Source organism: Dysidea avara, chromosome 5 (genome assembly GCF_963678975.1).
Source record: "Dysidea avara chromosome 5, odDysAvar1.4, whole genome shotgun sequence".
Taxonomy (NCBI): domain Eukaryota; kingdom Metazoa; phylum Porifera; class Demospongiae; order Dictyoceratida; family Dysideidae; genus Dysidea; species Dysidea avara.
In genome coordinates, this window is record NC_089276.1 from 5,439,752 (window position 1) to 5,457,352 (window position 17,601).

Sequence of the window (17,601 nt, forward strand, 5' to 3'; positions counted from 1 at the left end):
CATATCATATAATGGTGTGGAGGGTTTTGCTGTTGATGACAGTGTGGCAATAAGTAGATTATCAACTATTGCCACTATTGATGAATTAGAAGAGTTTGTCAGTTATGACATTACAGTACAAGCAGTATATAATGCAATTACTGTTTCTAGTACCAGCTCAGTGAGAGTGATGACTTGGTCAAATGGTGAGTGTATTTGTAGATTAAGCTTTGTATCACTACCAAGGGTATCAGAGTAGGTGTGACAAGTGATAAAGGTCTCACCACTTTTTGGATTGTGATTATAAAATGCAGGGTAGAGGCACAGTTTGTATACCCGATCTACAACAATAAATATCTATCCAGTTGCATAAAAAAGTGCGGCCTTCAAAAAGCCTGGGTGAAAAAAGGTGTGAAATCAAAGGTGGTGGCCATGAAGTGGCTGCAATGATGTGGATGATTCATTAATGCCCTTTTAGGCCATTATTAAAATTTATTATCATCCTCATCATTACACCCATTTCATGGCCGCCACCTTTGATTTCACAACTTTTTCACTCAAGACTGCACCTTTTTTATATACAGCTTGGCTGTTTTTGTGTGGATTTCACTTCTTTTGTATTTTAAATATATACCCAAAAGCCAACCATAAACTGGCTTTGAGGTTTGTTTTTACACAAATCATTGTTCTTCTTATCTACAAATGCAATGAAGATGATATAACAAACTAGTGCTCTACCAATACAGAAAAATACTTACTGATCTGATACCAAAGCCAATTTATACTGATATAATTTTGTGCTTGCTTGTTCATAGTTATATATGTAGTACCTGTATTTATTTGCAATAGTGTTTTATAACAAAGTAAACCTTTCAAGTTAGGATATATATTATTTGTCTATTAAGATTTTGCAGTGACTGTTCTATTAGAGTATCTCATTTTTCATGCAAAAAAAAAGTGAATAAGTTGCAGTCACTCAATTTTTACAAACTACACCTTTTATGCTAGAATACAATTTATAGCCTGTTGTCACAAGTTTTATTAGCGTTGTAGCACTTATTATGATGATTGTGATAATGACAATTGGTGCGAGTAGGTTTTAATATAGTAGTGTACTATCCTGCCGATCTGTACCAAAATGACTATAATATTGGCTTTGATTCAATGGATTATTGGAGAAGTTGCAGGGGCGGAGGAAGTAGTTCATATGAGGGGGGGGGCTGGGCTGACCCAGACTTATGGAAGTGAGGTACTACATTGTCTCTGGTTTGGTAAGGTAAGACCAAAAAAAAAAGGTCACAACCAGCTGACAATAGCTGCCCACCTCACCAGCTATGCATTTATAGCTGATAAACTACATAAAAATCCTTACATAGCTCGCTACACACTACTCTAGTACTGTGCGGACTGCTTTATTAGAGTGACTGCTCTATTAGAGTATCTCGATCTTTATTGTGGGTTTTCAGCCCCACTCCAAGAAGGATAATTTCGGTGTGATATCATTCTCCCTCAGCAGACCGAAGGGGGGCTTCAGCCCCCTAGCCCCCCCTTTCCGCCGCCTATGAGAAGTTGTAATAGTATTGTTACTATAGTATCACAGAGTTTATTTGATTACTTTTATAATGCTCTAATAGAACACACATTTTTTTTTTGAGAATTTCTATTAGAACACACATAGAATGTTCTAGATTTTCCATATGAAATTATGAACTTTTACTATTAAATAGATTTTTTATTAGAATCATTTTTATGAAGTAGCATTAAGTGAGGTGATCAGCCATGATAGTAGTGGCTCAGTGGTTCCGTGGTGACTGTTCTATTAGAGTATTTCAACCATGCAATTTACAGTTTGCCTTGTAACTCTATAGCTGTCAATGTGATTTCTTGTAAACCACAAAAGGTTTGAGCTATGATGGTTAATCTGTACGCATACCAATTTTTAAGTTATTCCCATAAGCAGTTTGCCCTGTAGGAAGTCAGCCTTTTAAAATGCAAATGATCATCTGTAACTCTATGACTATTATTCAGATTTGCACCAAACTTGGTACATGATTGTGCCACATTACGTTCTTAAAGAGTACCAAAGCTCAAGAAAATTGAGGTACACATTTGCATTTTATAATAGATTTTGTAAAGTGTGCAAAAAGAATAATCTAAGCCCCCTGGGCCTCCTAAATGAAAGAAAAGAAAGCAATCTTGCTCAAATTTGGTATGTGGGATGCTGAAGGTGGAGGACATTTGCAGTATAAAAATGATTCCAATTCGAGAAAGGAGCACGGAGCTACGTATGCATGAAAATGGTGTTTTGTTTCTTTTTGTAAATATACTCACAGTGTGGCACACCAGCTTTCTTGGCCGCATGGCACACTACCGTGTGTCTTAATATATATTTAGAATTAATCAGAAAATTGTCCAGCATAGATTTGAAACTATTTATAGATCTAGCATTTTACAATGTCTGAAGGTAAACAGTTCCGTTCAGTAAAGATCCTGTTGAAGTAGAAATTAATTTTGAACAAATTTGAAATCTTGAAATGTTTGAGATGATGACCTCTGGTCATAGTTATAGAAAATGTGATTGAATTCGAAACAAGTTGATGTTGTGCTACTTCTAAAAACCAGGTGCCATGCAGCTAGCTAACTCATCTGGAATTAACTATAGACAGTATATGAATTAACCAACTATGTATTACTATTTTAAACTCGTATTTCGTAATTCACGAAATTTTGTAATTTGTTAAATTACGTTGCTATGCACTGCTAAGGACGCGTTTGTTAAGCAAACCGCTTTTACCAACATATTACGCACAGAAGTATCTTCTAAACTGTTTTATAGTGTGACTAACGTGTTTTTTCCCACAAATTCTCTCGACAAAGCCTCAAAGCTGCTCTTCATTTTCGTTCGCGTACATAAGAGATACGCCCCCTTTCAGCTGGAAGCGATAGGTTATTCCTGGTAGTGTACGAGGCCTGCACCATTGTTTTTCAGTTGCTAAACGCCTGAAAACCTCAAGGGGAAGGTAGTCTGAGGAAAGTCGCCACACCCGTATTTCAGTCTGCCGAAAAGAAACCACCTCAAAGCAAATTTCACCTGTGCAGAAGTTTAATACAGACTTCATTTCGCTTTTACTTCTTACGTAAAAGCTGCTTTTACCATTATTTAACGATTTTGCTCACGTGGGTGCGTACAGACAAACATAGATAGGTAGATAGGTACACACACACACTTTTACGAAAACAATTTCAGTAAACCAGGCGCATGCCCACAGCTGGCCTTTGGCCGGCTGTTGGCGTGCGCCTGGTTTAAAAATGGATGAAAACTGTCAACTTCATAAAGCTAAAACTAAACATACACTACTTAGCTATATAAGTACAACAACAATTAGAACTAGTTGATGTTGTGCTACTTCTAAAAACCAGGCGCCATGCAGCTAGCTAACTCATCTGGAATTAACTATAGACAGTATATACTACTATAAATTAACCAACTATGTATTACTACTTTACAATAGGGTAGTTTTGGATTGTGCAATAATATTATTAGCTAATTCTCGTATTTTGTAATTCATGAAATATTCGTAATTCGTTCAATTACGTTGCTATGCACTGCTAAGGAAGCGTTTGTTAAACAAACCGCTTTTACCAACATATTACGTACAAAACTATCTTCTAAACTATTTTATAGTGTGACTAACGTGTTTTTTCCCACAAATTCTCTCGACAAAGCCTCAAAGCTGCTCTTTATTTTCCTTCGCGTACGTAAGGGATACGCCCCCTTTCAACTCGAAGCGATAGGCTATTCCTGGTAGTGTACGAGGCCTGCACCATTGTTTTTCAGTTGCTAAATGCCTGAAAACCTCAAGGGGAAGGTAGTCTGAGGAAAGTCACCACACCCGTATTTCAGTCCGCCAAAAAGAAATCACCTCAGAACAAAGTTCACCTGTGCAGAAGTTTAATACAGACTTCATTTCACTTTTACTTCTTACGTAAAAACTGCTTTTACCGTTATTAAACGATTTTGCTCACGTGGGTGCGTACGGACAAACATGGATAGGTAGATATGTAGTTAGGTAGATAGGTAGATAGGTACACACACACACACTTTTACGAAAACAATTTCAGTAAACCAGGCGCACACCCACAGCCGGCCTTTGCTGTGGGCGTGCGCCTGGTTTAAAAAACACTTAGTATTTACTGTTTACTTGTCCTTCACCCCAAGGTGAAAACAGCTTTTATATCATCTACATCTATACTAAGTGCCTCTAAAATAATTATCATTTAGCTCAGCTTTGATATTGTTTCTGTAGCCTACTTGGTGAACATCCTTGCATTTTATTAATGAACTCCAATGGTAAGTTTTAAAAGTTAAACAATATACCTTGCACTATCAGGAATGGTATGGTATCATTTCCTGCGCTCTCTACAGGTAAACGCTGTGTTACCCTAAGAAATTATAATACAAATTCTCCCTTTGTACAATTGCCAATCTCTCCTTAGAGTCAACAACCTTGTTACACTTAATTGGTTTGAGGTCACCCTTACAAAACACACAAACTTGTTCCCGTCTTGGTTATTCATCATGGGGGTGATGAATGCGTGGTGTTTTGTATGCAGATGTGTGAAACAAGCCAGTGGTTGGCATGGTGGTGTCAGATTTCCCCCCATACTGTTGATTCATCCTGAATGTATGAATCTCTTTGAGCATGCTGGCCTTAACATCATTCATGCTTCATTCTGAATTACAGTGCACACATGCCATGTGTTTCTTAGTCTCAACATGTAGCTTACTTAATATTGATGAGGTCAACAGGGATCAGAGGACTTGCCTAGAGATAACAAAGCCCTCATGTGCTCCTCTATTGGATCGTAGAAAGCGTGTAAGCTAGATAGACTGTAAGATGGTTTCCCTAAATTAAGGAGTGCTTCTATGTGAGTGTTGACAAATTTATGTGATTGGCCAAATCTGTCCTTGAGTAAAGTGACAGAATGTGCATAACCGTTGTCTGTTAGGGAAAACCAACAATAACATGAGTAGTGTCACCATACAATTGTGCATGAAAATAATTGAATCTAATCCAAAACAGCCAAGCTGTAAAAAAAGAGTGCACCCGGTCTTGGCACAACATTCACTTGAATTGTCGTTATTAAAATTTTTACCATTAACCTACCATCACAGCCATTTCTTGGCCGCCACCTTGGATTTCGCATATTTTTTCACCATAGCCTTTTTGAGGCCGCACTCTTTTTTTACATCTTGGCTGTTTAGGATTATATTTCACTTCTTTGTTGCATTTGTATACCCCAAAGCCAGCCTATGGCCAGCTTTGGGACTTTTTTAACCTATCTTTTTTTTTTTACCACAGGAAAAAGAAAGATGAAGCAGACATTAAATACTTTAAATATTTCTGATTTTATTAGTAAATGTACAATTTATATATTAATACCATACCTGTTTCACTGCCCATACAAAAGTCTCAATAGTAGCAGTGAAATTTATCCCGTATTTCACTGGTAGCAGTGAAAAAGTTGTAATTGCAATTTCATTGGCTAGAATTTATGTTAACAATTAGTGTTGACACATGTTTAGTACATAGTGACAAATTGCGTACATAGCAACGCTAATGCACGGCATGCGCATATGCAGCGCATATGCAGCGAGTACGGTATTAACTGGGAATAGCATGGGTAGCAGTGAAATTTGGGATAAATACCACTCTTGTTGTATTGGAAATGGTAAATTTCCAATACAACACTCGTGATATTTATCCCAAATTTCACTGCTACCCATGCTATTACTAGTACTAATACAACATCAATATCGTGTCCTGTAGAAAAACTCCAATAGCAGATTGTGGTATATTTTTGATATACTACAGCAAACTAAACCAATAGAATTAGTATATCACTTGTACATTTGATATACGCGTCTGATTGGCTAAAAGATAGTGTTTAGATGTTTTACCAGTTAGGCATGTCCGACTTGACAACTACTGTTACCATAGTAACCAATACATGTTACCTAGCAACAACATTGTTGCCTAGCAACCGTTGCTAGGTAACCACTACTGATTGTAGAAATGATTTTGACACCATAGCGATGGTTGCTAAGCAACCACCATAAGCAACCGTCAAAAACCATTGAACTAGGTCAGGTTTACATTTTGTTTCCTAGCAACAGTTGCTATGGATTGTTGGACCAATTTTCAAGAAGATTGCAGGCTGCAACACATGTGCATACTCTTTGAGCATGCTAATCACAAGGAATTACTTACCAGTACTAATAATGGTGTAAAAACATCAGAAATTGCTGTTACTGCTTCCAAGTGGGAGACGAGATGTTGTATTAACATATTATACTACTAATCCAACAACTGAATGTGTTACTGTATAATACTCTCAATAGCAGCTCAATGTATTATATTGAAATACGTCAAGCGATTAGCCAATAGAATTAGTATTACACTTGTTTGTCAAGGTTCCTTGACAAAAATCTATAATACTAATATGATTGGCTAAAATAGTGTGGTGTATATATATTAGAAGTAAATGTCCGACTTGACAACTATTGTTACCATAGTGATACATGCCCAAGGCATAACAACAATATGGTTGCTTAGCAATGGTTGCTAGGTAACCATTGCTAAGGTAAAAGTCTGAGACCATAGCAACGGTTGCTAGATAACGGTTGCTAAGTGTGATCTTTTGCGGTGGTTATTTGTTGAATTTCTGTTGCTTAGTAACAGTTGCTATGGTTATCTATACAGATATCATGGTATTCGAAATATATACCAAAAGATATACATATTTAGGAAAGGGTGCCATAGTGCGAGGCAAAGCCTCGCACTATAGCATCTTTTCTAAGTTTGTATATCTTTTGGTATATATTTCGAATACCATAATATCTGTAGTATAACATATACATATATATATATATATCTATATATTAATTCTCTTCGCCCACGCACGTGTTTTTCGAGCACTGCTCCATCATTCTTGGTCGGATTTCAATCGGATCGGTACCATTCAATTCTAGAATTTGAGACAAATCTTATGATCCAGGATTGGTGGCGATTCGTTGAACTACGGAAAATACCCTTTAAACCACCGTAACTACCCGAGGAAGACACGAATTCGTCCATAACTTTCTTGAGACCCTTATCGTGTTACCAGCCTTCCCCATCCCCCAGCCTACACTAGACTTTTCTCTCTCCTGTGGTCGACAGAACGAGAAACGTTAAAATCGAGGCCATAAAATTTTCAAACAAAAACTCCTCCCAGGTTTTTCCCCCGATTAGCTTCAAACTCGCTAAATCAACTACCCGTCCAAATCAATGTGTCATAAGGTGGTTTTCGTGTCTATCATTACGTGCTAACTTTGGATGCGAGATACTTATCACTGTCAATGGCCATTATAAGTTTACGATACACGTATACGGCATCCCGGTATACACGCGTTGCCAATAGAAATCAGATGACGTCACGGTTAAAATTTAATATCTAAAAGCTTACAGTGAGATAGGATCAATCACTTTTTCATGATTTAACCAATCAAATCAGCGAATTTGATCATGTGATCTGGTGTGTACGCTATCATCCGGCAAACAAATCCACCAGTATAAAAGGAGAACTCCTAAGCACAGTGTAAAGTATTCAAGGTATACATGACTCGATTGTTAGTCACACTACACGCAACAAGACTCTGAGAAGTAGATGCAGGCTATATCCGTCGAAGGAATCACACAGAAGTCTCTGCTTACACTACTGTAAGAGAGACGATCCACCCGGCAAAGTAATTATATACCCATACAAGTCTCTGCTTCACTATTGCTAGCAGGACACTCCACAGGCAACACTCACTTGCTGAGAGGTACATTAAATTAATACATAACACACATACCATATTATAGACTAAAATATTTAGAGGCGTGAATTTCTGTATGTCTTCTCTATTTTGGGTGTTATCTATCATGGAAAATATTTGTGACCAGATCTGCCATAAAAGTGACCTAATCGTACAAGCTTTTGCGTATCATTTTCTATTTACCACTGTATCTTATTGAAGAAAGGGATAAACAATATAAACCAGGATATCATCTTTTTCGCCTACTCAAGAGTAGTTGGATAATCTTTGTTTCATTGCAGTAGACCCAAGGATACATACGTTATGAACGTTTGTTTACGTCATGTCGAAGTGATCGTACTCGATCGATTTTGCTTCATGAATTTAGCCTTTGTATGCAGTGATGAAGGTCGAATAAAGGAATAACTTACCCAGTAATTGATTCCCCTGTTCATGGCAAACACGATGGTGAAACGTTTACCTCCATACCTCATTCCATTGGTGAGTTACAACCGTTTTTGTAAGCGCATGTAATTTATTTTCCCTATACTTGCTGAACTAATCGATTTTTCTGATGTTGCTACTTTGTAGGGCTGTAACTCCCAAATCTATTAATTTAATAACCAGGAATTCGCAAAATATGCGATTATATCCTGTTTTCACAGTTCCCATCACATTTAAATCCTCAAAAATTTAATTCTTAGCAACATTGCTCAGAATAATAATTTGCCCCTAGAAATATTTAGTCTATACTGTAGCTATTCAGGGTCAGGTGCAGGGAGATGGAGATACTCTAATAGAGCAGTCGCAATATTGTTCAGAGTAGTGTAGCAATATGTATAAGCAGAGTGGACATCCCTTTAAAATAAATCTAGATCCGCCCCTGCTATTCCATAATAATATATGGTAGTCAGTGTGCATTGTCTTAGAGTATAATGAATGTTCTATTAGAGTAGTTGCACACATCACTGGCAGGAGGTAATACAATTGGTAGTTTTACAGAGTAGTTGACTTCATGCAGCACTGCCCCATTTCATAAATTTGTCCACCAATGTAGTGTTACATGCATAATGTGCATTAAATTATACTTTGTAGGTTATAACAATAGTGTTGTGAATACATACACATGCATACGATATAGTATATACTATTAGACACTTTATGTATACACAATAGAGTGGAGACAGAATAATGCCACGCCTTGCCAACCGAAAGAGACAATTCACACGTGCCATTAGGTACTCCAATGATGTTGAATGTAAGGTTAAATGTGTGAGTGTAGTTTCATCAATGGCAGATATTATTGTGCAAAATGCACGAGGAATTGGATTAGATGTATGTGCTGATGAGATAACACCAGGTGATGGTAACTGCTTCTATCATGCGATAGTGCAACAAGTGCATCGACCTGTAATAAGAGATGAGGTAACATCATTATTAACAACATCACACTCAGAATTAAGAGGTATGGTATGTCAGTACATACGGCTACATCAGAATGAAATTGAATACATTCGCGACTATCGTACATTGTATAACCAGACTTTGCATGTCGATCACAACCACATTACATGGAGTGATTTTATCAATGAACAGAGTTGCAATGGGACATATGCTACTGAATTGTTCATTAAGGCCACAGCTGTAATGATTGGCATTGACATTCATATTACATCTGAATTATGTACTAGGGAGCATCAATTCAATATAATTACTGCTGTGTGGGATGGTACTCCTACCTTCAATTCACCACCATTGATGATTGGTAATATATCCGGTGTACATTTTCAATCCCTATTACCCACTGAAGTTGCCCCTACCATGGGCAGTCATCTGTTGCGTTTGCAAACTGATATACAGACTATGAATTTACATGATAATCTACATCATATGAAACTATGATCCCATACAGTATCATACAATAACACCTACAATATTCAACATTCACTTGAGGAACAACTAATTACAAATCAAATGGGAAAAAAAGTAGAGCCACCTTCTGATTTACATTATCTGGGCATGATGGTCAGGAAATGCGATCATTGTGCATCCATAAGTTTCACCAATGAATTATTTAAATGTTTCCACAATGGTAAGGTGAAGTTAGACCATTTAAGTCACTATCCAGATGAAATGATACAACTTATGGTTGGTGATTCCACACAAGCATTAAACTTTCAGAAGAACATAAGACAGTACAACAGTGCGTTCGCCTTTGCTTCCATGGGAGCTACTCTAGCAACACCACCTGGACATGGACCACCATGCTTTCGAATATGTGGCCAAATTTATCATCGAAGTGGTACCCTACATCCACCTGATGGGGAAGTGCCTGTATTTAGTCAACTTTATATAATTGAGACCAACACTGCCCTAAATCATCGAATGTGTCAGACCGCAAATAAATCATGTCGTGATGATGTGATGAGATCAATTCAACAAGTAATGGAGGAATGCAGTCCATATATAAAGGCATATAGGCACATGGCTGACATAGAGAAATATGAAATGACAAAGTCTAATAGAATTGGGGGATGTAGAATTCCATCAATACAACTGCATTTCAGAACTGGCAATGACCGGCGAAGGTACAATGTACCACACCATGATGAAGTAGCCATGATATTTGTTGGTGATGATGGTGCACCACCAATTCATCGTGATGTTGTTGTCTACCCCAGAGATCGCCCTTTACATAAAATATCCTACATGAGTGCCAATTGCGATCCAATGATATATCCCCTTCTGTTTCCACGTGGTGATTCAGGTTGGCATTGTGATTTACAACACATTCATGAATATTCCACATCTAAGCGAAATCATGTTACAATGCTTCAATTCTACACATATCGATTGGCTATACGTGATGGTTTTAGTGCGATACATCATAGCAGAAAGCTATTCCAACAGTACTTGGTGGATGCATATGTGAAGGTTGAAAGTCAGCGCTTGGATTTCATACGAAGAAATCAGCAACAACTTCGTGTGGAACGCTATCAAGGTCTGATGGATGAACTAAGCAATAGGTCTAATGATTCAAACTTGCATCCCGGTAAAATAGTGATTCTACCATCTACCTTTCAGGGCAGCCCAAGATCACTTCAACAGAATTACCAAGATGCAATGGCTATAATTGCGAAGTTTGGCAAACCTGATTTATTTCTGACTTTCACATGCAATCCCAAGTGGCGCGAAATCACTGATAACCTTTCAAATGGTGAACAACCATTTAACAGACCGGATTTGTTAGCCAGGGTGTTTAAATTGAAATTGAATGAATTACTTGATGACATCACAGTGCATCATGTCCTGGGTATAGTAGTTGCTAAAGTTCATGTAATCGAATTTCAAAAGCGGGGATTGCCACATTGCCATTTACTAATACACTTTCATCCTGACAATAAATTACGGAATAGGGATGACATTGATAGAATAATATCAGCAGAGTTACCAGATGTAAATGAGAGCCCGAGGTTACATGCAATCGTCAAATCTTGCATGATACATGGGCCATGTGGACATGTGCGACCTAATTCAATTTGCATGGATGAAGGAGTTTGTACTAAGGGATACCCAAAGGAATACAGTGCACATACATTGGAATCTGTGGATGGGTACCCACGATATCGGCGAAGGGATAATGGTAGAACCATCAAGGTGATGGATGTTGAGTTGGACAATCGATGGGTCGTACCATACAATCCCTGGCTGCTGCTGAAATATGCTGCACACATTAATGTGGAGGCGTGTATGTCAATAAAATCAGTGAAATACCTATACAAGTATGTATACAAGGGACATGACTGTGCCCAGTTGGAATTCAGTGAACATCTGGAACATGATGAGATACATAGATTTGTGGATGCTAGATATGTCAGTGCACCAGAAGCTGCTTGGAGACTATTTGAGTTTCCTATGCACCATCAATCACACACAATTGTGCGATTAGCCATCCATTTGCCCAATGAACAGAAAATATACTTCCGTGAAGGACAGGAAGTACAGGCATTGCGTAATGCATGTGATCGTGACACACATTTAACAGCGTGGTTTAAATTAAATGAGTCTGATGAAAGTGCAAATGGACTACTGTACACTGAAATACCAAAAAGTTACATATTTGACATTAATACACGTAAATGGCAGAAGCGAAAGAGAGGAGGCAATAAAGTCATTAGTCGAATATATGCAATTACTCCAAGTGATCAGGAATTATATTATTTACGAATACTATTGTTACATATTCCTGGGGCCAAGAGTTTTGAGGAACTGCGAATGGTTGACGGAATACAGTGTGACACATTCAAGGAGGCATGCATTATGTTAGGTCTACTTAAGGATGACATGCAGTGGCACAAAGCAATGGCTGAAGCTGCATCATTTCAAATGCCATACCAACTTAGAAGAATGTTTGCAATAATCCTGACCCATTGTAATCCTGTTAATCCACTACAGCTATGGACTGATCATAAGTCAGGCATGATTGAGGATTACATGTTACATTTCACATATGATGAGTCCATTGAACAATGCCTACGTGAGCTAACTTCACTGCTTGCACATAATGGGAAATGTTTATTTGATTATAATATTCCAATGCCAAATACAACTATAGGCATTGATTACAGTATGGGTAATTATAATGTACATGGACATGAACTTACTGCAGAGTTACGAGGCATGCTTAATACTCAGCAGAGTGCCATTGTCAAATCTGTGATTGATGTGGTTATGTCACCCATGACATCTAAGTCCAAAGTCTTTTACTTGGATGGACCAGGTGGGAGTGGTAAAACTTTCACATACAACTATTTAGTTGCAGAACTTAGTGGTTATGGGTACACTGTTGCAACATCAGCATGGACTGGTATCGCTGCTACACTATTGAATGGAGGTAGAACTGTGCACAGTATGTTCAAATTACCAGTTCCTTTGCTTGATAATAGTTCATGCAACATCACTCCTACATCTAATTATGCTGCAATGCTTCGGAACGTGTCACTTTTCATTGTGGATGAGGCATCCATGGTGCCACTACATGCTTTCAATGCAATTGATAGGCTATTATGTGACATAACGGGAATCGACACTTCATTTGGAGGGAAACCATTTTTATGGGGAGGCGATTTCCGACAAGTACTTCCAGTAATACGACATGGACATCCATCTGTAATCATTGAGAACTGCATTAAACGATCTGCCGAATGGTCATCTGTGACAAAGTTCCACCTTACTACCAACATGAGAGTTCATCCAGAGGAAGCTGATTTTTCCCAATGGCTACTTCAACTTGGTAATAATGATTTACCAGTCAAGAGTGATAAACCATTTCAAGGATGCATCAGGATACCAGACGAATGTGTAACTGAGTCAGTTGTTACTTCGGTATTTGGTGATCAGTTTAGCAAGTACACATTTGCTGACCGTGTGATTTTGAGTCCTACAAATGATGAATCACTGCAGTTGAATGAAATAATACTCGATCTCCTTCCAGGTGAATCCAGAACTTATTTCAGTATTGATGACATTGTATGTGATCATGTTGATGAACGAGCTCAATATCCAGATGAATTTCTAAATAGTCTTACACCATGTGGAATGCCTCCCCATAAGCTTAGGCTGAAGGTCGGTGCTGTTGTAATGCTACTGCGAAACTTGAACTTGCGTGAAGGTTTATGCAATGGGACACGCATGTTCATATGCCATTTGCATGATAATTGCATTGATGCAGAAGTTCTCACTGGCAGAGCAAAGCATACCAGAGTGCTAATACCAAGACTGCAACTTGCACCATCAGATTGTGATATGCCATTTGTGCTTTCAAGATGTCAATTCCCGTTGCGCCTTTCATATTCAATGACAATCAATAAGGCTCAGGGACAAACATTCGATAAAGTGGGTATTTATATGGAGCGGCCATGTTTTTCCCATGGGCAATTATATGTTGCATTTTCAAGAGCACGTCGGTTTGCTGATGTTAGTGTGGAAATTGTGAAGTCGACATCACACGGCAGACATCGTGGTGGCACATTTACATCCAATGTAGTATATTCTCAGATATTGAATTGATTATTATGACACATTTTGCTATATTATGTATGTATGAAATTGTGATTATGAATTATGACGGATTATTGTTTTATGTATAATATTATCACAAACACACACAGACAATGCATTTACATACAATTACCGTGCATTGAATGTCTGATACTATACTCTATTGTAAGTGTATACACACAATGGTCTTAGTATTAAGCGCATTTTGCGCGGGTACCACTAGTATATATTAATACAACATCAATATCGTGTCCTGTACAAAAACTCCAATAGCAGCTTGTGGTATATTTTTGATATACTACAGCAAACTAGCCAATAGAATCAGTATATCACTTGTACATTTGATATACGCATTTGATTGGCTAAAAAATTTTGATAGTGTTTAGTTCTTTTACCAGTTAGGCATGTCCGACTTGACAACTAGTGGTACCATAGTAACCAATACCTGTTACCTAACAACAATAATGTTGCTTAGCAACCGTTGCTAGGCAACCACTACTAATTCTAAAATGATTTTGACACCATAGCAACGGTTGCTAAGCAACTGCCAAAAGGCATATAATTAGGTCAGGTTTAAATTTTGTTGCCTAGCAACAGTTGCTATGGATTGTTGGGCCAATTTTCAAGTAGATAGCAGGATGCAACACATGTACATACTCCTTCAGCATGCTAATCACAAGGAATTACTTACCAGTACTAATAATGGTGTAAAAACATTAGAAATTGCTGTTACTGCTTCCAGGCGGGAGACGAGATGTTGTATTAACATATTATACTACAGATATCATGGTATTCGAAATATATACCAAAAGATATACATATTTAGGAAAGGGTGCCATAGTGCGAGGCGAAGGATATCTGTAGTATAACATATACATATATATATATATATATATATATATAATTCGTATATTTATTACAAAATTATCTACATGGTTGTTTCTTTGTAACTGAACACTCTACAAGGTGACTTCTTCTAGCTGATGACTCTACAGGGTCACTTGTTTGTAGTTGAACTCTCTACATGATGGTACTCTCTACATGATGGTTTCTTTGTAGCTGAACTCTCTTCAAGGTAACTTCTTCTAGCTGATGTCTCTACAGGGTCACTAGTTTGTAGCTGAACTCTCTACATGGTGGTTTCTTTGTAACTGAACTCTCTACAGGGTGACTTCTTCTGGCTGATCTTTCTACAGGGTGATTTATTTGTAGCTGAACTCTCTACAAGGTAACTTCTTCTAGCTGATGTAGCTGAACTCTCTACAGGTGATTTGTTTGCAGCTGAACTCTCTACATGATAGTTTCTTTGTAGCTGAACTTTCTACAAGGTAACTTCTTCTAGCTGATCTCTCTACAGGGTGACTTGTTTGTAGTTGATCTCTCTACAGGGTGACTTGTTTGTAGCTAAACTCTCTACATGGTGGTTTTTTTGTGGCTGAACTCTCTACAAGGTGACTTCTTCTAGCTGAACTATCTCTTTCTGTAGTTGAGCTCCTTACAAGGTAACTTCTTCTAACTGATCTATTTACAGAGTGAATTGTTTGTTACTGAACTCTCTACAGGGTGATTTGTTTGTAGCTGATCTCTATACAGGTTACTTATTTCTAGCTGATCTCTTGAATTCTCTTCAGGGTGACTGCTCTATTAGAGTATCTCGATCTCGCACTTGGCTACACCAAGTTGGATTTTGTGTTATAACTCCATGGCTTTAAGTCTGATTCTTCTACACCATTGAAGAGCCTTTCTAAGATGATTACTCCATCTGTACAGTGATTTTCAAAGCATTACCCCCAAGCGGTTTTTCTGGTAGGCGTGACAAGTAGTCGTTTTTTATTAGCTAATCTCAATTGTGTAATTGTTACACACTGTTGGTTTTTTCGTTGTATCTTCCAGGTTTTTAGCTCAATTTTTTTCAAACCACAAAAGGTTTGAGGTTCAATAGTTAACCTATTCACCCATAAATTTTCAGCTTCTTCCCGCAAGCAGTTTACCCTGTAGGCATGACAACATATTGGTGTTATTTTTTGTGAATAATCAATCATAACTCTTTGCCTGTTTATCATATTCCAGCCAAAGTTGGTACCGAGATGTGCCTTTATACCCCCTTTCTGTATGTCAAATTTCAAGGCAATTGGATATAGCATTTGCGTTTTATAGCAGTTTTTGTAAGTGTGTGAAAAGAGGAAGAAAAATAAAAAGAAACTAAGCCAATTTTTGAAGTCGCATATCTCAGTAACGCTTGAAGCGATTTTGCTCAAATTTGGAATGTGGAGTACTGAAGTTGGAGGGCGTGTCCACAGCAAAAATCATCTTGTTTCATCAAGGCAGCACAGAACTACGGAGGTGTGAAAGTGCGTTTTTGTTCATCCTGTCAATATACTCACGGGTGTTGCGCACTGGCTTCTTGGGCCGCACGACACACTACCGTGTGTCTTGATTTTTGCATTCCACTGAAGCTTGGGTTCGAATTAACAGCTGCATCAAACGAGTCCCAAAATCTTTGCCACTGTTTGTGGTCTCCGCTGAATGCAGGCAGCGATAACTTAGGAAGCCGGCTAATATTTTGACAGTGTTGGGACAATTACTTTTTACAAGTAACTAGTTACATAATTATTACTTGCAACAGAACTATTTAGTTACAGTCACATATTACCCAAAAAATAAAGTAACTATAATAATGTACATATTATATTACTTTGTGTCCACAGCCTTAAGCTGTCACGTGTGAAACTACCACCTTATCATGTGACATGATTGCATTTTTGGGCAATGTGCAAATCTTGGTTGTAAGTAAGAAGCTGGTGAATAAGCTTCATTCAGTAGGCTTCATTACTTCGTTGTGGCTAGGCGTTACTCAGTGGATTACTAACGAGTAGTGCTGGGCGGTATTGAAAAATAGCAAACGGTATACTTTCCATAAATAGTATCTCAGTATTACTAAATATCGTGGTATTAATGTAAAAGCCATTAGTATTAAAGTAACTGCCATTTACCTCAACAAAAGCACCGAATACCCAAGGTAGGTCAGCAGACTGCAGGTATAAATTATCACAAACAAACTTGTTTACATAGTTTGGTTAGCTGACTACATCAGCACCTGCCTACAAACATTGTCACATGTCTGGTTGCCTTCTAAATATGGGATGAAACAAGCCCACAGGGAGGCCATAGTGCCCAGACGGTATGGCGATATTAAAAAAAAAACAGGCAGTATCAAAACCGGTATGACTTAAATATCACCGATTACTAACAATACTGGTATATTGCCCAGTTCTACTAACGAGATTAGTAACTTCGTTACTTGTTATAATATTATTATGTAATAGTAGACTTGTATATTACTTAGGTAACGCGTTACATTTGTAAGTAAAGTAACTTGAGTTATATTACCTGTTTTATAGCGTATTTCATTGTATTACTTAGTTAGCACAAAAGTAATATTACATAACGTGTTACATATGTAACACGTTACTCCCAATACTGCATTTTGAAACATGTGTGGTGTAGCTACTGTGTCATGTGCATCTGTATGTAGATTACTAGGAGTCACACTTACTAGCTCTGTGCGAGTTATAGCTGTGGGTGATGTATCACTTCCGAATGAGGTTGGTGGCAATACTGGCAGAGATACTGCAGTTGGTGGAGGCAGACCAGCCTTATGGACGAGCTCAGTGAGGAAGGCAATCCTTTCTTCCAGAATAAGCTGGTAAGTCTCGACGTTA

The 17,601-nt window shown here is 37.9% G+C and overlaps 2 protein-coding genes across 2 annotated transcripts in view; both read left to right on the plus strand.

Moving 5' to 3' along the window:
* The first annotated feature begins 80 nt into the window (after positions 1-80).
* LOC136256703 (receptor-type tyrosine-protein phosphatase delta-like) overlaps positions 81-17,601 on the plus strand; it is a 40,832-nt gene continuing 23,311 nt past the window's right edge. Inside the window, exon 1 of the mRNA XM_066049702.1 lies at positions 81-185. Coding sequence (XP_065905774.1) covers positions 170-185 — 16 coding nt within the window. The 5' untranslated portion in view covers positions 81-169. The remainder of the gene's footprint in view (positions 186-17,601) is intronic.
* Positions 8,285-13,888, plus strand: LOC136256415 (uncharacterized). The gene is made up of 3 exons (XM_066049369.1): positions 8,285-8,320; positions 8,996-9,584; positions 9,732-13,888. The coding sequence occupies exons 1-3, from the start codon at positions 8,285-8,287 to the stop codon at positions 13,886-13,888; spliced, it is 4,782 nt and encodes a 1,593-aa protein (XP_065905441.1).

What these genes read in the sequence shown, in the direction of transcription:
- LOC136256415 (XM_066049369.1), top strand. Translation starts at nt 8,285, where the DNA reads ATGGTGAAACGTTTACCTCCATACCTCATTCCATTG. An exon ending in CTCCATACCTCATTCCATTG is followed by an intron (nt 8,321 to 8,995) that starts GTGAGTTACAAC and finishes TATACACAATAG; the next exon opens with AGTGGAGACAGAATAATGCC. An exon ending in TTCACCACCATTGATGATTG is followed by an intron (nt 9,585 to 9,731) that starts GTAATATATCCG and finishes GATCCCATACAG; the next exon opens with TATCATACAATAACACCTAC.